We start from the raw sequence: 23,795 nt of genomic DNA, 5'->3' as shown, positions 1-23,795 counted from the left end.
TCTATAATACCCACCACCTGGTACCCCAACCTCCCAGCCCCTGCCACGTCAAATCCCTCAGATTGTTTTTCAGAGTCCATAGTCTCTCATGGTTCACCTCCCCTTCCAATTTCCTCCAACTCCCTTCTCCTCTCCATCTCCCCTTGTCCTCCATGCTATTTGTTATGCTCCACACATAAGTGAAACCATATGATAATTGACTCTCTCTGTTTGACTTATTTCACTCAGTATAATCTCCTCCAGTCCCATCCATGTTGCTACAAAAGTTGGGTATTCATCCTTTCTGATGGAGGCATAAGACTCCATAGTGTATATGGACCACATCTTCCTTATCCATTCATCTGTTGAAGGGCATCTTGGTTCTTTCCACAGTTGGGCGACCATGGCCATTGCTGCTATAAACATTGAGGTACAGATGGCCCTTCTTTTCACTACATCTGTATCTTTGGGGTAAATACCCAGTAGTGTAATTGCAGGGTCATAGGGAAGTTCTATTTTTAATTTCTTGAGGAATCTCCACACTGTTCTCCAATACTTTCCAATGAGTTTTACCAAAAATTGTGAATCTAGTATTATCCCATTCATTTCAAGGTAAAAATTTAATGTTTTATTACATTTGAATGCAACAAGTTCTGTATTCAGTGATATGATTTAATGTAATGTAGGAAATAGTACATGACATTTTCTCATGGTGTCTGACATGACTGGAGTAAGAATTTTCTTAGAATTACAACATTTTTTACTTCTTTGTTTCTGTAAAACTTTTTTTGTAAAAAGTCACAATTATAATTTGTTAAAGAGGAACAGTACTGCTAAATATTGTTACTCTTCTTTTACATATTAGGATACAGGCTGTAAATTACAAGTTAAAAGATAAGAAATTAAAAGATACAGTACAAAATGATTTCATCTTTCAAATATGCGCTCTGTTCAGATACGCATGTAGAACTTCACTGTGGAGCATCAAGATGTGTAAGAGCTAGGATCTCCCTGCTGCGTAGTTTTCTCCTTTCACTCTTTTCTCTGCCAGGGTCTTGGTCATTGCTTCTCCAAGTGTGGTCTTCAGAGCAGGAACGTCCACATCACCTGAGAACTTGGTAGCGTGCGTTCTTGGGCCCCACCCCTGACTGTATGACTCACACTCATGTTCCCTGCAGTCTGCATTGTATCAGTCCCTTCAGATGGCTCTGATGCATGCCAGTGTACTAGAAACACATCGTGTAGTCAGAATTCCCATAAAAACTGGCAGAAGCACCTGCTGCATCACCTTCCAGCTCTCCCCACTTCACTCATCACTGTCTGTGACCACCCCCATCACTGGTCTGTAAATCTTAGGGGAAAAGAGAAGATGTTCATTCTTATAGAATGTTTGGGGAAACCTCCAACTTTTCTTAAAGGCTTCCTCTTTTAAAATTTATCTACCTTCATGGAAATAGTGCTTTAAAAAGTCATCAACTATTTTACCTAATGATAATTATTAACAGTGAGTGATTTGCATTTTTCCATTAGAATAAAGTAATACCTTGTGTTTTATGTGACATTTTCCTAGTTCCGAGCACTTTTGCACTCTGCTCTCAATGTGTCCCTTCACTTAGGTCAGAAAGCTAAAGCTAAAAGGAGAAGCTGTCCCATAAAGAGGCCGAGCCCATTCTGCCGTCCTGGCGTTGTGTCTCCTGCATCAGTGCTCTCCCCACCTCCTCCGCCACTGAGTAGTTTGTGCATGCTTTGTGCAGTGGCAGGGTCGTCTTTGTCACAAGGGGCACTTAGCAGCTTTGTGAGCACTGAACTCCACATACTCATCTCTGAAGACTTATCACGTACCGGGATGGAACCGCCCTACCTCCTCATCTCTAGCGTCACTTAAATCCGACTTTTATTAGCTGCACTCACAAATGGGAATCATTTCCTGCTGATTTATGTTAGTACAAGGGGGCCCACGTATATCCTGAATCTCTAGTATCTTGGAATTCTCCTTCAGTATCCCTAATTTAGTACTGTTAATTTGCATGATAAGAGAATATATGCTTTTTTTTTTAAGCAAAGATTTTTAACTCCGAAGTTTATTCTTCCCCTTGTCCTTTTTTATTCATTTAGCAAGTGGAAATGGAAGTACGGTGTTCTAAGACTTTGTGCTATATGTGAAGTTTTATTAGTATTATTGGAGTTTTAGTAATATCACCTAATATTTATTTTTTTTAAAAGGTAGGCTGTAGTAAGTTAAAGATGTGTACTATAAATCCTAAAGCAACCAATAAAAATAAAGTTAAAATACCACAGAGGTATGTGTAATGAGCCAATATAAGACATAAGAGGGAAATACAACCTTTCCTTAAATAGTCCAAAAGAAAGATAAGCAAATAAAGAGAGAAGTGTGAAGTTACCAGTATCAGGAATAAGATAAGAGACATCACTACAGTTTCTACAGACATTAAAAGCATAATAGAATATTTTTTTTTAGAAAATTTTTTAAAGATTTTATTTACTTATTTGACAGACAGAGATCACAAGCAGGCAGAAAGGCAGGCAGAGAGAGAGAGAGAGGAGGAAGCAGACTCCCCACAGAGCAGAGAGCCTGATGTGGGGCTCGATCCCAGGACCCTGGGATCATGACCTGAGCCGAAGGCAGAGGCTTTAACCCACTGAGCCACCCAGGCACCCCATAATAGAATATTTTTAACAGCTCTATGCTCATAAGTTCAACAACTTAGGTGAGATGTAAGAATTCCTTGAAAGATTCAAACCACCAAAGCTTATTCAAAAGAAATAGTCTAGAACCTATACTTTCTATTAAAGAATTTGAATTTGTTACAAACTTTCCCATGAAGAGAGCTCCTAGAATTCACTGCTGAAATCTAATAAATATTTAAGAAAGAAATAATACCCACTCTATCTAAACTCTTCCAGAAAATAGAAGAGGTAGGAATACGTCCCTGAGCTTCCTGAGACCAGCATTGCCCGATAATAAAAGCTAAGAAGGACAGCATAATACAGAAAATGTGTAGATAAATTTCCTTCCTCACCATAGACCCAAAACTTCTTAACAAGATATTAGGAAATTAAGTTCAACAAAATATGAAAGGGTAAAGTTTATTCTAGGAATATAAGGTTGAATTAAAAAAAATGTTATTTATCATTTTAATAGACTAGTAAAAATTACATGATATTCTCAGTAGACACAGAAAAGGCATTAGACAAAAGTCAACATCCAGTCATGATAAAAGCTTTCAGCAAGTCAGGATTAGAGTAATGGGTCATCTCAACCAGATAAAGGGCATCTGTGAAAAAGCTGTAACATAATAGCAAAGGACCAACTGCTTTCCCCCTTGGAATCAGAAATAAGGCACTGAGGTCCACTCTCACTACTCCTGTCCAGTATTTCACTAGCTAGCACAACAAGTTCAGGAAAAGAAATAAGGCATGCAGACTGGAAAGGAAGAAGGAAGCTTGTCTTTATTTGCAGAGGATATGGTCATCTGTTTTTATTGTTTTAAGGAATCTACCAAAATATTTAGAGCTAGTAAGAACCTTTAAGTTTAACAAGGTTGTGGGATGCAAGGTAAATATATAAAAATGATACATATTCTGGAACCAGCTACTGAAAATTGAAATTAAAAAGTACTCTTTGCAGTAATAGAAAGACCACCTATCAGGGTGAAATTGACAAAAAAGATATGTAACACTTTTGTATTCATTGAAAACCACAAAGCTTTGATGAGTAAAATTAAAGAAGAGCCCTGAAAGATGTACTGTGTTCATGTATCAGGAGATCCAGCATTGTTAAGACACTAATTCTTCCCAAATTAGTCAAGAGATTCAAAACACTGCCAGTCAAAACCTCTACAGAATCTTTTTGTTGTGATTGACAGTTTGTTTCTAATATTTTTTGTAAAAATAAAAAGACCTAGTGTACCCTAAATAGTTTTGGAAAAGAATAAAATGGAAGATCTTGCTCAACTTGATTCCTAGAACTGTTGTGAAGATATGATCAAAGTACTGCAGTCCAGGCATAAAGATAGATATGGAATGGAATGAAGAGTCTGGGAAAAGACCCACTGATGTATGATCAGTTGATTTCACCAAGTATGCTACAGCAATTAAGGAGAGGAAATCTCTTTAATAGACAGTACTAGAACAATTGAAGAGCCAAAGGCAAAAAAAAAAAAAAAAAAAAAAAGAATTAAAACCCTACCCTTGTATCTCTAAACATACATAAAAAGTATCCCCAAATTGATTATATTATTTTGAATATAAAAAGTTAGCCACAAACAGGAGAAAGGTTAGCTAGACAGAGACCCAATAAAGGAACATGTATCTAGAATTTTTTTTTTTCAAGTACAACTCATTAATGAGAAGACAAGCATTCCAAATTAAAAAAAAAAAACAAACAAACACAAAAAACACCTTGAATAGACCCTTTAACAAGAGGTATACCTCTTGGTACCACATTTTCTTTATCTATTAATCTATGGATGGACACTTCCCTTCTCTTGGCTATTGCAATAAACAGAGGGGTGCATATATCTTTTTCAAATTCATGTTTTTGTCATCTCTGGGTGAATACCTTATAGTGGAATTATAGGATCATACGTTAATTCTATTTTTTGTTTTTTGAAGAGCCTGCATACTGTTGTACACAGTGGCTGCACCAATTTGCATTCCCACCAGCAGCGCACAGGGGTTCCTTTTCTCCACATCCACGCTAACACTTGTTATTCCTTGTGTGTGTGTGTTTTTTAAATATTTATTTATTGGACAGAGAGATCACAAGTAGGCAGAGAGGCAGGCAGAGAGAGAGGAGGAAGCAGGCTCCCCGCTGAGCAGAGAGCCGGATGCATGGCTCGATCCCAGTGCCCTGGAATCATGACCTGAGCTGAAGGCAGAGGCTTAACCCATTAAGCCACCCAGGCGCCCCATTCCTTGTGTTTTTGATTGTAACCATTCTGACAAGTGTATTGAATCATATTGTACACCTGAAACTAAGATAACACTTTTTAATTATACTTAATTAAGGAATAAAAGGAAGATATTCAGATGACAAAGAGGCACATAAAAAAATTCTTAGTATCAAGGGTGCCTGGCTGGCTTAGTCAGTGGAACATGCAACTCTTGATCTTGGGGTCGTGAGTTCAAGCCCCATGTTGGATATAGAGATTACTTACATAAATACACTTAAAAACAATTAAAAATGCTTAGTATCAATCATTAGGAAAATGAATATTAAAATTACAATAAGAATATCAATATATAGAAGTTGCATTTCTATACAGTAGCAGTGAATGCTAGTTCATAGCATTTAGACTATCCAGAGTGAAATTAAGAAAGCAACTCCACTGAAAATAGTATGAAAAAGAATAAAGACATGGTGATAAAAGTAAGAAAAAGAGAGCAAGGCTTGTATGTTGAAAACTACAAAACATCACTGAAAGAAATTAAAGACTAAAATAAATTAAAAATCATCCTTTGTTTATGGGGGAACTGAGAAGTGAGTATATGGGTACAGAGTAGTTTTAGGGAGTAATGAAAGTCTTCTGAAATTAGAGGGAGTTCAGCTGATTGATTTGTGGATATTGAACCATCCTTGCATCCTGGGAATAATCCCATTTTGATCTTGGTGAATGATTATTTTAATGTATTGTTGAATTTGGTTTGCTATTTTGTTGAAGATTTTTGCATCTATGTTCACCAGTGATATTAGCCTGTATTTTTCTTTTTCCTTTCCTTTCCTTTTCTTTCTTCTTTCCTTTCATTCATTCTTTCTCTTTCTGTCTTTCATAATGTCTTTGTGTGGTTTAAGCTGACCTCATAAAATGAATTTAGAAGCATTCTTTACTCTTCTATTTTTTGGAGTAATTTGAAATATTAACTCTTTTTTAAATAGTAAAATCCACCTGTGAAGCCATCTGGTCCTAGACTTTTGTTGGGAGATTTTTGATTGCTGATTCAATTTTGTTGCTAGTTATTGGTCTGTTCAGATTTTCTGGTTTTTTTCCTGATTTAGTCTTATAAGAATATTTCTTTTTAGGAATTTATTCCTTCTAGGTTGTCCAATTTGCTGGCATATAGTTTTTTGGAGTAATCTCTTATACTCCTTTGTATTGCTGTGGCATAGGGTACAGCTTCTACTCATTCATTTCGGATAATATTTGAATACTGTCTGGGTTTTTTTTTTTCTTTCCTTAATGAGTCAGCCTAACAGTTTATCAATTTTGTTTATCTTTTTTAAAAAAAGAACAAGCCCTTAATTTTATTGACCTTTGCTGGTTTTTTTTGTTTTTTTAAAATCTCTGTTTCATTTATTCCCCTCTGATCTTTATTATTTCTTTCCTTCCATTAACTTTGGGTTATGTTGGTTGTTATTGTTCCTTTAGGTGTAAGGTTAGGTTGTTTGGGATTTTTATTGTTTCTTGAAGGAAGCCTTTAACACCGTAAAGTTGCTTCTTCGAAACTGTTTCGCTGTGTCTCAGAGGTTTTGGATCATGCTGCTACCATGTTGATTTGTCTCCGGGTATTTGATCTCCTCTGTTTCTCACCGAGCCTTTGGTTGTTGAGCGTCCACATGTGTGTGCTTTTCAGGGTGTTTTTCTTGTGATTTCTAGTTTCATATCATTGTGATTGGAAAAGATGCTGGACATGATTCCAACTTTTTTAAGTATTGAGACTTGTTTTGTGGCCTCATGTGTGGTCTGTTCTGGAGGATGTTCCGTGTGCCCTTGGAGAGTAAGTGTCTGCATTTTTGAATGGAAGCCTCTGTCTGTATCTCTTAAATCCATCTGACCTCATATGTTCAAGGCCAGTGTTCCTTTATTGACTTTCTACTTGGATGATCTGCCCATTGATGTAAGTAGTGTGTTAAAGCCCCATTATCTGTCAGTGTCTCCCTCTTAGGGAGGTTCATAAAGGAACCTTAATGGTTCCTTTGTGTATTTACATGTCCTTACAGGGATGTAAAGGTGTTTACAGGTTTTGTGTTTTCTTGTTGGATTGATCCTTATCGTTATGCAATACACTTCTTTGTCTTTTCTTACAGTCTTTGTTTTGAAGTGTATTTTGTATGATAGAGTATTGCTGCCCTCCTTTTTTTTTTTCATTCTGTCTGCATGATGTATCTTCTTCCATCCTTCACTTTCAGTCTGTGTGTGTCTTTAGGTCTGAAATGACTCCCTTGCAGGCAGCATAAAGATGGGTCTTGATTTTTATCCATTCTGACACCCTCTGTCTTTTGAATGGAGCGTTTAGTCCATTTACATTTTAAGTAATTATTTACAGCTTTGTACTTACTGCTGTTTTGTTCATTGTTTTCTGATTGTTTTGTAATTCTTTTCTGTTCATTTCTTCTCTCTTTTCCCTTTTGATTCATGACTTTCTTTAGTGTAAGGCTTGGATTTTTTTCTCTTTCATTTTTGTGCATCTCTTTTACGCTTTCTTTTTGAGGTTACCATTGTATTGATAGATAATATCCTGTATGAATAGCGAGTATATTAAGTTGATGGTCACTTAAGTTTGAACACATTCTAAAAGCAGTACATTTTACAACCCCCTCCACATTTTACCTATATGTTATAATTTATAGCTTTTTAATTGTGGTCCTTTGACTAATTTTTGTAGATACATTCGACTTTATTACATTCGTATTTTAACCTTCAAATGGGCTTTTATAAGTGATTAATTTACTACCTTTACTATAAGTTTGCTTTTACCAGTAAAATTTTTCCATTTCACAATTTTTTACTTGAAGAAGTTTCTTGAACATTTTTTGTAAGGCCTGGTTGGTGGTGGTAAACTCCTTTAATTTTTGTTTATCTGAGAGACACTATTTCTCCTTTAATTCTAAATGATAATCTTCCCAGGTAGAGTATTTTTGGCTACAGGTTTTTCCTATTAGCACTTTGAATATATCTTACCACCCCTGTCTAGTCTGCAAAGTTTCTGTTAAAAAATCAAATCATAGCCTTGTAGGAATTCCTTCGTATGTAATTAGTTGTTTTTCTCATGCCACTTTCAAGATTCTCTCTTCATCTTTTATTTTTGGCATTTTAGTTATTATGTGTCTTGGTGTGGCCTCTGGGTTCTCTGTGTTTCCTTCTCAGTTTAGGGTTGTTTTCAGCTATTATTTCTCCCAAGTCTGTTTTCTTCCCTTTCTCTCTTCAACTTTTGGGACTCCTGTATTGTGAATATTATGACACTTGATATTGTTGTAGATATCCTTAACTGCTCCTTATTGTTGTTGTTGTTGTCTTTTTATTAATTAATTAATTTATTTATGTATTAATTTTTTGGCTGTTCACCCGTTGCCTCCTACCACTCTGCAGATCGCTTATCCATCCTGCATCCTCTAGTGTGTGGATGATCCCCTCTAGTGTGCTTTTCATTTTAGTTCTTATATTTTCAGCTCTGTCTGGTTCTTTTTTATATTTTCTATTTCTTTATTGAAGTTCTCACTGAGTTCTTTCTTCTGTCCAGTCTAGTGAATACCTTTATAGCTATTACTTTGAACTCCCTATCAGGCTACCCCCCTTTTTCAAAACAAATTTTGAACCGAATCCTTTTTACCGCACACACTATAACATCTCATTGCAGCTTCTAGTGCTTGAGTAAGCATTGGTTACGAGGCTGTCTCCCAGTTTCGGGGACTACAGGAGACTCGAGTCAACGGAAGCTTCCCAGACATTTCCTCTGACCTCAGCAGGTGTGTGCTGTGGGTTACTGGTATCCCCTGCACAGGCAGACGTCAGCACTTGGCTTTTCTGAGTGCAGGGACAGGGTTCGGCAGTCTGAAAGACAGCTCCACTGTTCAACACACGAAAATGAGTCACTCAGCATAGTGCTATGTTTAAGGTTCATGAAATCAACACTGAAATTGTAGAGGAGAAATGAAGATATCCAAGATTATACTACAGTACTTCCTTGTTCAGGCCACTGAAACTTCCCCTTGCTCCGTTTCTAAATATTTGTAACGGGGCTCACGGTGATGCCTCCATCTGCGGGTCGTTTTGAAGAGCAGAGGTGCATGGAGGTCCCACGCTTGGAATAGCACGTGCCCCGGCCAAGCCCAGACCGCAGCCGTGTTTGCCGTCCTCACCGGTCTCCTCTTGTGCCGGTGGCCGTCCTCGCTGGCTTCTGCCTCACGTAGCACGGCAGCTTCCCGACTCCCTTCCTGCCATCACGTTCATGCCCAAGTGCACTTCTTCCTGCACCTACCGGGTAATCTCCCATTCAAGTCAGGTTGGGTCCCGTGCCCAGTTCAAGCTTTTTTGGGTCTTGTTGTCCTTGCTTTCCTGATTAAACTCCTTAGTGTGGACTCCAAAGAGCCTCTTGGTCTGGTCCTTACTTAATTAATGTCTCCCCTATTAATTGTTCTCCCTTTTCCTCCCGGAGTGTAGACTGTTTCACCCCTTGAGATCTACCCGGTGTTATCTCACCAGAAAGCCTTCAATGACGCTCACCCTTGTGGGCAGTGTGGACGTGGTGGACACTAGCTCTGTGTTTCCTGAGCACAGTTCCTGTGTTATCGGGGAGCTGGCTGTACAGACTGCAGTGTCTCTTCTGTGTCCCTGCCTCCTCGCACAGGCTGTCACAAATAGCGGGTGTGGTCATCGTGTGACCGGAGCACCTAACGAGTGACTGACAGACAGCGGCTGGGTAGCACAAGCTTGCTGAATAACCGCGTACTTGACTGGTGCTTGAAGGGGGTAGAGAGTGAACAATGGCCCCTCCCCTGTTCTGCTTCTGTGACATCTGTTAGGGAAGAGATTGGGAGCAAAAAGAGGTCCTGTTTAGTTTAATCTGGGGCTTCACTTCTATAACATTTAGTTTAGGAAAAAAAAAAAAAAAAGCCTGGTACATTAACCTGTTCTAAGCCTTCGTTTTCCCATCATTACAGTTTTTAATTCCCAATTCGTAGTTGTCTTGTGTTGAACCTCACATAGTGCCGGGTGCGTCGAGCAGGATGGGAAGGGCTGATGCTGACAGACACACAGACCCGGCGGGGAGGTGGTCTGGGCTGCACCGTGGACATGGCCTTCACCTGTTCCTGGCTTCACCTGCTCCAGGCGGGCTCTCCTGTCCCTGTGCCCTGTTCATCCTCTGTGCCACGGCAGTGGGAGGAGTCCTTGCTCCTGAGGGTCATCGTGAGGGGCAAGAGACGGGGCCGCTCATGCACCAGCACCGTGGTGCACAGAGGTGGCGTCCAGGTGGTGTCCGCTGCGCTCGCTCCCTCCCGTTCTTTCTGCGCTTGCCGAAATCCCACACAGCTCTCAGAACATCACACCACATCCTTTACTATGACTTCCTGGATTTAATCATTTTTTAACCTTTTAAAATTAATTATTTTTATTAACATATGATGTATTATTTGCCCCAGGGGTACAGGTCTGTGAATTGTGAGGCTTACATTTAATTGTTTCTATAGAAATGTCCGAACATGCTATGTGACACATTCTTGATATTTGTACTTGACAGAGTCTGGTTTCCTGTGTACAGTGTAGCGATTGCCATTCACATGCATTAGGAAGTGACCTCCCGTCCCCATCTGAAGCTGTCACCGTAGTAACTGTGTTCCTTATTCTGTACATTGCACCCCCATGTCTTATTTATTTTATAACTGTAAGATTGTACCTTTTATTTTATTTTTATTATTCAGATTTTTTTTATATACATACTACATTAGACACCCTACAGGTCATACTTTCTAGTCCCCTACCCTTCCTCTCCTCTGGCAACTGCCTGTTTGTTCTCTGTATTTGTGGGTCTCTGTTTTCTTCTGTTTGTTGTTTTTTAGATTCCACATAGAGGTAAAATCATACAGTATAATAATTATACCTAGTTCAATAGCCTCTAGGTTCACCCATATTGTCCCAAATAGTTTCCTTCTTTTTCAAGATGGAAAGAGAGAGAGTGTGTGGCAGCTCCTTGTCCATTCGTCCACTGATGAGCACGTGGTTCCTTCCATGTCTTGGTCCTTGTAAGGATGGCACGTTGAATGGAAGCGTGCATGTGTATTCTGGAATCGTCCTTTTCACTTTCGGGTCAACGCCCAGCTGCAGGGCACTTTCCTGCCGTTGTCCCCTGGGGTTTCCTTGGTGGGCGGGGCCTGTAGTCAGACCAGATGCCTGCCCCAGCCCGCTGTGGGGGCTGCCGTCCTGCTGGCGAGTGTGGTCATCGTCCCTTCTCCCTGGGGCAGTGCTGCTGCCCCTGTCAGTGAGGCCACAGCAAGGCTTTGGGTGCGTGTTCATAAGGAAGCGTGCGTGGGAGCTACGGTGTTAACCAGCGGATTCGGTGGATGGTGTGCTCACTCCCCTGGTGTCCGCGTGTGCAGGCTGCTGTGTGGAGGGGAGAAATGGTGCTCACAAACTCTTTTGTTCTTGAAAAGGTCTCCTAAGTACTCCCGACCCTCTGTACTGTTCTGAGATTAGCACTGTCCATAGTCATCGCTCAACTGGTGAACAGAGAGAGCTTGACCATTCGCTGATGGTTTGACCCTGACCCTGATGTTGGTAACTCTCACGATTGTGGTATATTGCCTTACAGCTTCAAGGCATAAAACAGCAGAACTTCCCGTGTCTCTGCTCCTGTGGGCAGGAGTCGTGGTGGGACTCAGCGTGCACTCTGTGCCAGGCCCCCACACCCTGCAGTCAGGGGTCAGCTGGGGCTGCTGTCATCACTCTCTCTGAAGGCGCAGACAGCCTGGCAGCCGGCAGCCTCTGGTCCCTGCCGACTGCTCCGGACGCTGTCAGTTCCTCTCTCCACAGGCAGCTCGGTATGGAAGCACACAGCACAGCAGACACGGAGAGCAGGGGTTGGGGAGACTGGGGGTGGGGAGGAGGCTAGCAGGAGCCTTGTTGCCCGGTGGCACCTCAGCACTTTCACTGTGCTCTTCCATTCAAGTCACGTCACTGGACCCAGTTCTGCTCCAGGTGAGGGCATCCACCACGCCATAGACACCCAGTGGCTAGGTCACCAGGAGCACCTTGGTGCTTCCCCATCACAGTGACATACCACTTGATGTAACACACGCCGCAGAGAAGCTTTCTTTCTGCAGTAGGAAAGCCTAATACTGAGAACGTGACAACCTGGTGTATCAGTTATTAATTGCCACCTGGTGGACCTCCCTGAGACTTACTGGCTGAAAGCAAGCGGAGTTGGTTGTGTAGCGCCTGCGCAAGGAGTTGTGGCTGGGTGTGGGGCGCAGGCTGGTCTGGGCTCAGCTTCCAGTGGGGGGACCTGCTCGCTGGCTGATCATCACAGAGCCGGCCAGCTGGTGCTGATGGCTGGCCGCGGGGTGGGTGCTCTGCTGGACGGGTGGCTGGAGGCCTCGGGTGCCCCTTGTACGGACATCCCTACCTGGTCTCTGCGCACAGCCTGCTTCGCTTCCGTGCCCCATTAGATCCTGGCTCTGAGAGCATATACCTCAGGAAGCAGAGCCGGAGAGCCACTAACCTGTGAAGGCCTAGACCTGAACCCTGAATGTGAGGCCGCATCACACCTGCAGTATTGTAGTTGTCACCAAGCTCGTACTCATGGGGCGGGGACAGGGGCCTCATCTCTTCCTGGGAGGACACCAAAATCCCCATCACCATATGGCAGAGTCCACCAACACCTGCTGGCTTAAAATGTCATTGTAGAAACTCCTTTATTTTAAGCTTGGAAACCTGAGATGTGGATTGGATTTGGTGAAGACAGCTTGTCCCTTCCTCACCGCTGTGCATGCAGCTGGCGGGTCAGTGCTGATGGAGAACCAGGAGCCTCCGGCCATCTCCACGGGGGCCTCTCCCAAAACTGGGCTTCTAGATCTGGTGAATGGTTCCAAGATCACAAGTCTCACAAGATAGGAGAGGGAAGCAGACTCCCTGCTGAGCAGAGAGCCTGATGCGGGGTTCGATCCCAGAACCCTGGAATCATGACCTGAGCCGAAGGCAGAGGCTTAACCCACTGAGCCATCCAGGCACCCCTGATTTCTTAGGCTTAACCCACTGAGCCATCCAGGCACCCCTGATTTCTTAGGCCTGGACCTGGAGACTGGCACAGGGTCACCGCTGCCATGCTTACGGGACCATTATTTAAGGAGAGGGGCACTCCTTTGGGTCCCTGGGCGAGAAGCCTTGGACACTTGGGGGCCTGTTTGAAAACCACAGCACCTGTCTTAGTTCAGAGCACCGTTCAGGCACTTTTCTGCCATATTCTAAGGAAAGCTTACTTCACACGTGTGAAGTCATTGAACCAGATATTTCTAAGGCTCTTTTATGCTATGAATTCCCGTCATCTTATAATTTCTGTTTTCCGTGTGTTGTTGGTCTGTTCCCTGGTGTTGTACCTTTACTGTGTAATCAGGCAGTGCTTGGGGGTATGAAATTGATGTTTTCTCCTTATATTATTCTCCTAAATAATAATAATTATTTACTATTATTACACTTAAGAAGTTTGAATATTTATATAATGTTTGGAAAGTCCAGCAAACCCTCGTAGAAAAGGTATGATGAACATGAACTTGAAGAATGTTGTAAAGTAAAGAATTATGTTTTTTTAGAGAATACCAGTTAGTAGAAGGTCAGTATTTAAAAGATAACTCTTTTGGAATGGTTTTATTTACCTATATTTAACTTTAATTGAGAGCACTTTTAAAATTTCTTCTCTCTTCATCATGTAGTTCAAGGTGGTTTTGGGGATGAAATTTCCATTATACTTCTCTGTTTAGAATCTGAAGAAATTCTGAAGGAACCAAGACTTTTTTTAAATCTTTACCACTTATAAAGTGAACTTGTCTATTTTAATTTGATTTCTTTGTGTGCTAGATACTGTTTTTAGAAAACACAGTTTGCTACTTTGTACATAGCAGTTTGCTTATTGTTTCAAAAATGTTACTTTAAAAAATCCTGTTTTTTTCAAGTTTCTATTTAAATTCTAGTTAGTTAACATATGTGATGGAATTGGTTTCAGGAGTAGAATTTACTGATCCATCACGTACACACCACCCAGGGCTCATCACGACCCGTGCCCTCCTTGATGCCCATCCCCCATCTAGCCCGCCCCTTCCGTCTCTTCCCCCATCAGTACTACAGGTCCCTGCAGTCAAGCATCTCTTGTGGTTTCCTTCCCTCCTTCTTTCCCCCTTCCCCTGTGTTCACCTGTTTGTTTCTTAAATTCCACGTATGGTGAAATCATGTGGTGTTTCTCTTTCTCTGACCGACTGATGTCGCTCAGCAAAACCCCCTCTAGTTCCATCCATGTTATTGCAAATGGCAAGGTCTCATTCCATTTAAGGGCCGAGTAATATTCCGTTGTCTGCACAGACCACCTTCTCTTTATCCGTGCATCTGTCGTCATTCAGAGCTACCCTCAGTCCAGCAGTCGCGCTACTAGGTATTTACCAAAAGGATACAGAACCACCGACTCAAAGAGGTGCACACTCCCGTGTTTATAGCCGCATCAACAATAGCCAAGTTAGAACAATATCCTTTTAGAGAAACAGATTAATTCATTCTGTCTCTGTCATTTATTTTTATTATAATAAGATCAAAGGAAAACAGATGTATCTTAAGGGAATACATTCATGATACACATAATGTGGATTATGCCAAAATATTTCCCCATCACATTAGTGTTAAAGGTCTTTTGTATGTAATACTATACATGGAAACTTAATTTGGACCCTTTTTCGGTTGCAGTGTCCTCTTGCATGGCAGAGCAAGTGGGAAGGCCCTGAAGATCCCTTACAGTACCTGCGTGGTCTGGTAGCTCGAGCCCTCGCCATCCAGGTAAGAGCGCACTACTGAGCGGCACGTGGAGGGTGCCGTGCATTGGGGACCCATGGACACGTGGCTGTACAGAGAGCGTGAGGTCATGTCCTCTGCTGTCCTCAGTGTAGACAGGGCACTCCTTTAAAATGGTCGTGTGGGGTTTTTTGCTCACTTCCTACCTTTTGGGAATGTAGAGAAGGATCTACACGTTTACTGTATGTGAGTCAGACAGTCGGTAACTGACACCGATTCCTAGCTGTAACTAAGTCACTGTGGAGCATGACCCATCCCCGGAGGGAGCTGCTATTTTCCTTTTTTTTCTTTTCTTAGCAAATCAAGTTTTTTTTCCGAGGGACCAGTCAGGGAACTTGCAGGAGAACTGAGTGGAATGAGGAATGGTCTAGAGTCATTTTCTGGAAGGAGTAGCACATGCTGCTGGTTAGCGGGGTGAGCAGTGTAGCCCTTCCCCCATGTGGTTTCGCGGTGTCTCACTCCCTTCATCTTGTGCTACCGCACCTGCTACACAAATGGCTTCTTTACCATGACTGCTGTGGTCGTGAGGCCTCCTTGAGGAAGCACGTCCAGCTGCAGCTGTGTCACCGCTCATGCTGGCTCCGCCTTTGAACCCCTGGACACCTTTGAACTAGACTCTGGGTTCTTCCTGCTTAGAGTTTGCCCTGTCTCTTTCTGGAACCTCCCGACTCAGCCTGGAATCCACAGCCCATAACTTTATCCCCTTTCAGAAACTTCATTATCTTGTCTCACTCTCCCTCGTGCCTCATCCTTCCTAGAAAGAGGGCCCTAGGGTTAGTCTCTGTCCACACACAAGCTGCTGAGCTCAGGGGCTGCACAGGGTCCCATGCGGGAAGGGCTGGCCCTGCCCCTGGTTCCACCAGGCCTCTTCCCTCAGTGCACTGCTTTCCTGAAAACCTTTCTGTTACCACCTCCCGTTTCCCTTGGCCCAACCCCTCACATTCTGCATTACAGAGAAAATTCAAGCTGTGAAATGCGACCCTTTGAGAAGTCCCACCCTTCTGAGCCCGCCCTCTCCTCTTTGTGCTAGTACAGAAGAAGTTGACCTTCTGCGGGTGAAGGCTCCTCTTTGACCCAAGTGCTGGACTTTGCTGTTCTTAGCTCAGGGGCACTGCCTGCAGGGGCTCGTCCCTTCCTCTGTTCCTCCTCTCCCCTCCCTTCCTGCTCTGTTGTGCCCCTCTACAAATGAGACCTCTTTTAAGGGGCCAAGCTCGTCAGAACATTTGTTTGGCTTCTAATATGACTAATCTCTGGGTTGTAGGATTATTGGAGAAAAAATTACTGGATCTGAAAATGACTTTAAAATCAGCAGGCAGAGAAGAACCAGTCAGGACTGATTTTCTGTCTGTCCCTGTGCCTAGACATACACAGAAGCAATAAATGGCAGAAGATGGGAGCGAAGGAAGGCGGGAAGGAGGGTGGGGGTAGGGACGAAGGACACAGTAGTCCGCACGTAACTCAGGAAAACAGAATGCTCCCAAGTTCTTGGTGTGTTCTGACTGCACGGCTGTGATCATGTGTCCGTTCACGCGTTGTTAGCATTCCTCACTGTACTTATCGGGGCAGGAACTGTCTTTATTAGCTGGAAATAGTAGCCTACACTACCCTGTGTCATATATGTGCATATGCGCTTAATTATGTGCATATGACCGTAAACATGTGGATATTGCATTTAACATATAAAACAGTTTTTCATGAATTACAATTTTCTGGCACGATCGTTGATACTAAGTGTGTTGAATACCCATCATCACAGCTGAAAACCTTTCCACTGTCACTTCCACTGTGTAATTTCTTAAAACCTTTATAGTCATTTCGCCTGAATTGTCATGGTAAAGCACCCTCCTGGCCCTTGACCTTAGCTTGTCTCCTGTCCTTCTAACCAGGGAATAGCAATATTTGTCATTTCAGCCACCACTTAGGAGCATGGTTTTTTCCACTTGTTTTTTTTTTCCTATCAATTTTTGTGTGTGTGGTTATAAACGTACAGAGTTGACTACCTTCCTGCGGTAACTTCTGGCATCTGGAACTCACAGGTGCCATCTATATGTCCCGGGTCAAGGTCCAGAGCAGCTTGGAGCCGTGTGGATGGGGAATATACGGGCTAGACACACTGCGGGGGTAGTCAGGGTGAGGACACACAGGCACTGTTGGTGCTGCGTGACAATGGCAGCTCGGGTGCTTGTGATGCCTGGACGCTGAGACTGCCTCGGGCAGGTGTGCAGCGTTCACCACCCAGAGCACATCATTTGGAGGCAGGATGTAGAAGGAAAAGAGCACTGCTGGGGGTGTCCCCCATGGAGCCTGCTCGCGACAGGGTTCCGAGCAGATAAGTGGAGCCTGGCCCGGGTGAGGTAGTGTCCGTGCACTGATGCCTTGATTCCTTCATTCAGTCAAGGTACCGGGAGCAGCTGCTTGAAGTGGGGCGTGAGGGAAACGGTCAGGAAGCTGGTACAGTTGCTGCCTCGCAGGTGTCATTTCTGACCTGAAGTTTCCGCCGTGGCGTCCAGCCCTTCTCTGAGGTAGCCGTGCAGAGTGGTGAACAGACACGCTGTGTTCTAGGGAACTGTCCTTGCAGTGTCTCAGAGAAGAGGGACAACAGAATCAGCAAGGGTACACACCCTGCAGGAATTATGGTGCCCTGGAGCAAGCAGCAGGAGGTCCCGGGGGACAGGGAGCAGGGGAGCGATACCTGGCCTAGGGCGCAGGAGGACTTAGCCCACCACTGGGGAGAGGCCAGAGTGCGCCAGGCAAGGGGAGGGGGCAGGCGTCCAGAGGTAGCACTGAGCACAGGGAGGAGAGGAGCACAGAGAGTAGGCGGGAGGGGCAGGAAGGGTCAAGTCACAAGACCTTATGAAGGAATGACAGTTGATCCTTGGGAACCTCTTGCAGATCCCGAGGAAGGGAAACTAGATCATTTTAGAGGTGAAGATTGCATGTGGCGTCTTAGTCCGCTGTGTGGCCAGGGGTTGAAGATTGAAGGTTGGTGATTTGTGGAGAGCTAGAGACCCCCTATGCCCCCAAGGAGTCGCCGCTGAAGAGTCTTCGGGGATCCTGGCGTCCATTCTCTGGGCTCCTCTCAGCAAGATCTTCTAGAGCAAGAACTGCCCCCACCCCCGTATTTCTAATATAGCATACTGTCCGCTGAATGAACAGGCGAATGGACAAGATAGGTTATTTCCTGTGGGGATTCGGGAAGTATTTCTCTGGCTTCAGGTTTTTCTGCCTTTTCTTTGGAAATAACATCTTAGAGTTTCTTTGGCTCCTGATTTCCAGGCTTTGTTTCTTCTTGGCGTCCTGACTACCCCCGCAGCGTGTCTAGCCCGTATATTCCGAGTCTCCTGGGCTGGTTGTTGCAAATTCCGACATACTTTGGTGCCAGCCTTTGCCTTTGTTTCTCCGTCTTCCTATTCTCCACCTCCCGCAGCCGGGTCCCTTGGCCGCACACCCGCAGTTCTGTTCCTTCCCAGCTCGTGAGCTGCTTCTGTCCCAGCAGCATGCACGGACCTTCGCCTCTGGGACCCGGTCGGGCTGGGGTGGCAGAGCAGTACTCTGACCATGTGGACGGACTGTGTCCACACACGGACTGTGTGCTGTGTCCACACCGTCCTTGTACTGCTGACCAGACTCGGACCGCCGTGTGCCAGTGGCAGGCTCACAGGCGCATTTTCTAGGCCTGAGTTTCTGCTTAGGTTCCGTGTCCTCTGTTTTACAGTTGATAGTGATGGCTTCAGCTCTACCCGGGACGATGATGGTGGTAGTGGTGGTGATTATCGTTCTAACTCAAGCCCCTGGCCGATATACTTGTATACGACCATATTTGGCCACCCTTCCTTCTTATGTTAAAATCTTGTTACTTATGTATATCAACCTTTAGCAACTTTGAAGGCTGGGAAGATCTGAACAGTAAACAGAAGTAGTGAACACCAGCGTTAGCACGTCATATAAATGCTCCTTAAGGTCTTTCAGGGAGTAAAGATAACTAAACAAGCAACAGCAATCTAAACAACTCTCTCTCTCCCTTTAAGATTATTTATTTATTTATTAGAGAGAGAGAGAGCAAGTGGGGGGGGCGGGGGACAGAGAAAGCATCTGCCGCAGACTCTGCACTGAGCGCGAAGCCGGACTCCTGCTCCACCCCACGGCAGGAGATGGTGACCTGAGCTCAAACTAAGTTGGTCGTTCAGCCTGCAGAGCCTCTAGGCGCCCCAAACAGCTATCCATCTAAACAACGAAACTCTGGGAGAAAATATCAGATGTGGTGTCACCTAGAGTCTCTCTGTGTCCCCCCCGTCCCCACTCTGCCCAAGTGGCTCCTCCTGCCAGGGCCAGGGTTCATCGTGGACAAGGCCCGAAGTGGGTGCGGTACCAGGTTGCCACGGCCCCCCTTCTGCCCACAGTGCTGTTACACTGGGTCCTCTCCTACCCTCCGCACCCGGCAGTGCCGGAAGCAGACCTTTCCCTTGCCTGGCTCTCAGTCCCTACTCATCCCTCCCTCTGTTTTTCCTGAGATTCTTTTTAGATGTTGTGTTCTATCTTATGATCAGATAATATTCAGGCACAGTTTCTAAGGTGTCTGCTAAGATGCTTCTTGTGACCTTAGCCACACAGATTACTTCTTCAATTTGTTACATTTTACTTCTCCTCTTCACTTGGAGAAGACTGGTCACTGAAAACAATCTTGAGAGCCTCTAGTTCTTACTCTTCCCTCTTTGACCTTGACTGTTCTCTAAGGACTCGAACCGGCATTTCTGGATCTCGACGTCTCATGACACCCTTTTTAGGTTCATCTAAGTAGCCCTTCTCATTTTCCTAGATGTAAAATCTGAGCTTCAGGTTGTTTTTCTTGTCATTGTGCCACTTTATATATTCAGACTTTTTTTTTTTAAAGATTTTATTTATTTATTTACTTGACAGACAGAGATCACAAGTAGGCAGAGAGGCAGGCAGAGAGAGGAGGAAGCAGGCTCCCCGCCGAGCAGAAAGCCTGATGTGGGGCTTGATCCCAGGACCCTGAGATCCTGACCTGAGCCAAAGGCAGAGGTTTTAACCCACTGAGCCACCCAGGCGCCCCCCCAGATTTTTTAAAATGATCTCATGAAGGACAGAAAAGAGAAAACAGATATTCGTAAGAACTGAGCTCATTCTGGAGACTAGGCACATATATGCTGTACATGAGATCAGGTAATATTTACAGCACATGAGGTGGGTGTAATTTCCGTTTTTAAAGATGGGAGAAATGCAACCCCAATTTCAAGAATAGTTAAACTGTTTACAGGAATTACATGGTAAATGAAAGAACTCACTCTCAACTGCCCTTTCTTTAAAAACGTGCCAGTTTTTGATCATTCCATAAACTATCAGCACCATTTTAGAAAGATTTTCACTCTCCCACTTGAAACGTTTTACGTTGGCCTCTCTCCATACAGCCATTGCCGCAAGAGTCATTGACTCCTCCTTCCTTCCTGTGACAGAGGCTGAGAATCTCAGAATCACTGTTAACTCCGTCCTCTCTTCGTGTGTGTCCAGCCCGACAGAAACATGATCTTGCTTCTACATTCGAGAACACTCACATGTACCACCTGACCTGCCACTTCCTGGACCAATGTCATTATCAGTGCGGCCACCACCTACCTGTGCTGCTTCTCCCCGTGCCCCCCCGTTGGTTCTCAGCCAAGCAGCCTGGATGTTCTGGCTACAGCATGAATGAGACACTGCCCCTCCTCTCCTGGGAATATCCTCGAGACATCTTATCTCCCGAGTCACACCGTCCTTCCATCCCCCCCACCCCCCACCCCCTGGCAGGTGAAGGTCAGGTGAAGGTCACACATTTTCCCTGTTGGTTTCCTCCTCTCTCCACTGCCTCATGTCCTTTGCCGCAGCCTCGCTGGCCTCGGGGCTGTCCAGTGACCAGACCGGCACCCCCTCCCCAGGCTTATATTCTTGCCGCTTCCTCGGCCCGAGGTGCTGCCCCCAGATTCTCACTGAAGGGATTTTCTGTCTCTAAGCTCTTTGCCCCACCGTCCTCTCAGCAAGGCCTTCCTTGGCCACGCTGTTTCAGGTCGTAGCCCCCTCCTTTCCTTCTTCGTTTTTCTCTGGAGCCTACATCCCCAGCTGATGCTCTCTGCATTTCCCTGAATTTTCTTTGTGTTCCCCCCGGAAGCTTCAGAGGGGCAGACATTTTTGTCTGTTTACTGCTCTATCCAAGCATGTGGAACAGGGACTTGCACAGGTAGCTTTTCAGTATCTAATGTATAAATGAATGATTCGATCACGGTTAGGGCTATTCTCAAGGAAACTGACATGAATCTCTTTGACATTTCCTTAACCTTCGTGATTTACCCCCCAATATGTATTCTGTTGCATCTGTGACATGCTTATGAGATTTAATTTCTATTTAAGTCTGCCCGATAGATGTTACAGTTTAATTTTTTACTCTCTAATCTAACATTTGAAGATTTGCTTTATTTTCTCTTGAAACCCTAGTTGTTAAAGGCAGTCTTACTAAAATTATCTTTTTAGTTTTTCATTTGTATTCTGGGATATCTGACTCTACTTTGGAAAGTTCTGCAGTACTTTGCCTTCCTAGAAAAGTCTTTATTTTCCAACTCCTTTTAGTAACTCTCACAGTCCCTAGTATAAGGTTTTACACATAGTAGGCACACTGCAAAAGTATGCATAGGAAGGCATATCAACAGAATTGAAAAAGCAGTCTGTTTGCTCTCTAAAACCTCTAACATCCCTATTTTTCTATACGGTACTCAGCCAGAACACGTATGTGATGGATCTTTTTAATTCATATTCATTCATTCTTTCACTCATTCACTCACTATTTATGGAGCTTCTGTTTTGTGTCTCCATTATTCTAAGTGCTGGAAGTACACAGTAATGAGGAAATCATGAATTCCTGCCAACAGGAATCTCTACATTTAGTGAAGGAAATAGATAACAAATAAATAGATTAATAGTGGAATTTCATGAAAAAAATACATCTTAGCCCAAATCCTGAGATTTATGATTAACATACAGCCAAGCTTTAAACTGTTTTGTCACTATCATAAAATGAACTTAGAGTGCATAACCGAAATATGACCCAGTAAAATAGAGCTATTGCTATAGCAGTAGTATTACCGGATTTTAGGAGTTCCATTTTGTACAGGGACAGTAATTTCTCCACACTCTCAGCTAGTAAATTCTGCCTGTGGTCAGCTGTCTTGCACATTCGGAATACTAAGTGGTAGTCTGTGGTCTGTGATCGTCTGCAGTTGTGCGGAAGCGAGCCTATAAACTGCTTGCAGAAGATAAATCTCAGTTCTAGAAATGTGACAATATAGCAACATAATTGGCTTTCAAGATAACAAAATCTTCCCTGAATTTTTATCTGCATCTCGCTTTGGTCACATGCATACCAATTTCAGCGGCTACTGGCGCGGCATAATAAGAGGCTCCTCACTGCGGAGGCCTGCGGAGACCGTGTCAGCAGACCCCCCAGGGCTCCCACAGCATCCGCAGGCTCCACAGACAGGCCGTGGTCCCCGCAGGAGGCGGGCCTGTGGGCGCCCGTGTATCAGCACTGCCCGCCCCCGTCAGGGTGTGGGCTTGTGAGCTCAGGAAGGACCTAGCTGCAGGGACCCTCTGTGTCCCACAGCCGTGGTGTGGCCGCAGAAGGCCAGTGTGGGTGTCCCGGGGCTGCGGGACTCTGCCCGGGTCTGGGCTCTCCAAGGGAAGGGTCCAGCCCCCAGACAGAGGAACAGCCTGAGCCCACGGACTGCCACATCCTGTGCTTGGGGGTCTCTGTGGTCTCCCCTTTCCCAGGTGCTCCTTCTCATATCCCCCACCCCGGCTTCCTCCCTCAGGCCTGGGCAGCTGCTCACATCCCCCATCTTCAGGAAGCAGCATCTATAGAGGGTGCAGGGGACACAGCAATGCAAATGATATGATAATAAGATCCTGTCAGCCCTGGGGTCACCAGCCCCAGGGCTCCTTCCCTGCGCATGCTCCCAAAAGGGCCAGGTCCTGGGGTGAGGCCGCTGGTGAACCTCTAGCTGCTCCCTAAGCTGCCCCAGTGGCTGGTGTCCCTGCAGTTTCCAGGCCCAGGGGCCTCAGCTCTTCCCCTGCTCTGTCTGGCCACCTGCCTCCTCTAGCAAACTTGTCCACAGTTTTCTTGCTGTAGTCAGAGCCTGTCCCAGGAGGTCGTGAACCATCCTGAGTCCCTGAAAGCCCTCGCCACATGGTGGCGTGGCCAGTGTAACTGGAGCACGTGGTCCTGGTTTCCTTCACCTTCGGTTCTGTGCCTTCTGTCGTCAGAGCCCCGTGTCCTGAGCCCCTTGCACCCAGCCGGCTGCACCTGCGCACCCTGTGGAAGGGCTCTGGGCGGTAGGTTCATTGGACTGCAGTTGCAAAGAGCACAGAAGTGAGCCCTCAGGGAGGCTACCCAGCTGTCGGCACCCCGTACAAATAGCTCAGCAAAGTACTTTTCAGTAATATGTTTTCTAGGAAGCACCTTGAACAGAAAATCCTTACCTTAAGTAAATCTCAAAAAACTCTTTTTTTACTAAATGTCCTAAAAATGATGGCTAATCTAGATCTGCAATTTGTTATGCTTTTTTTAAACCTCTGATTTTTAAAATCTCAGTAAAATATTTTTCTATTTTTTAAATTTTATTTTTTCAGTGTTCCAAGATTCATTGTTTATGCACCACACCCAGTGCTCCATGCAATACGTGCCCTCCTTAATACCCACCACCAGACTTACCCAACCCCTCACTCCCTTCCCCTCACAAACCCTCCGTTTGTTTCTCAGAGTCCGCAGTCTCTCATGGGTCGTCTCCCCCTCCGATTTCCCCCAACTCCCTTCTCCTCTCTATCTCCCAATGTCCTCCGTGTTATTCCTTATGCTCCACAAGTAAGTGAAATCATATGATAGTTGACTCTCTCTGCTTGACTTATTTCACTCAGCAGAATCTCTTCCAGTCCCGTCCATGTTGCTACAAAAGTTGGGTATTCATCCTTTCTGATGGAGGCACCATA

The 23,795-nt window shown here is 44.5% G+C and overlaps 1 protein-coding gene across 6 annotated transcripts in view; it reads left to right on the top strand.

Annotated features, from left to right (window-relative positions):
• Positions 1–23,795, top strand: part of DYNC2H1 (dynein cytoplasmic 2 heavy chain 1) — a 256,601-nt gene that overhangs the window by 206,773 nt on the left and 26,033 nt on the right. For all 6 annotated transcript variants that reach the window (XM_059418474.1, XM_059418477.1, XM_059418470.1 and 3 more), the window contains one exon: positions 14,661–14,750. In XM_059418474.1, coding sequence (XP_059274457.1) covers positions 14,661–14,750 — 90 coding nt within the window. The remainder of the gene's footprint in view (positions 1–14,660; positions 14,751–23,795) is intronic.

Source organism: Mustela nigripes, chromosome 1, assembly GCF_022355385.1.
Source record: "Mustela nigripes isolate SB6536 chromosome 1, MUSNIG.SB6536, whole genome shotgun sequence".
NCBI classification, from domain to species: domain Eukaryota; kingdom Metazoa; phylum Chordata; class Mammalia; order Carnivora; family Mustelidae; genus Mustela; species Mustela nigripes.
This window is presented reverse-complemented; position numbering and strand designations above follow the sequence as displayed.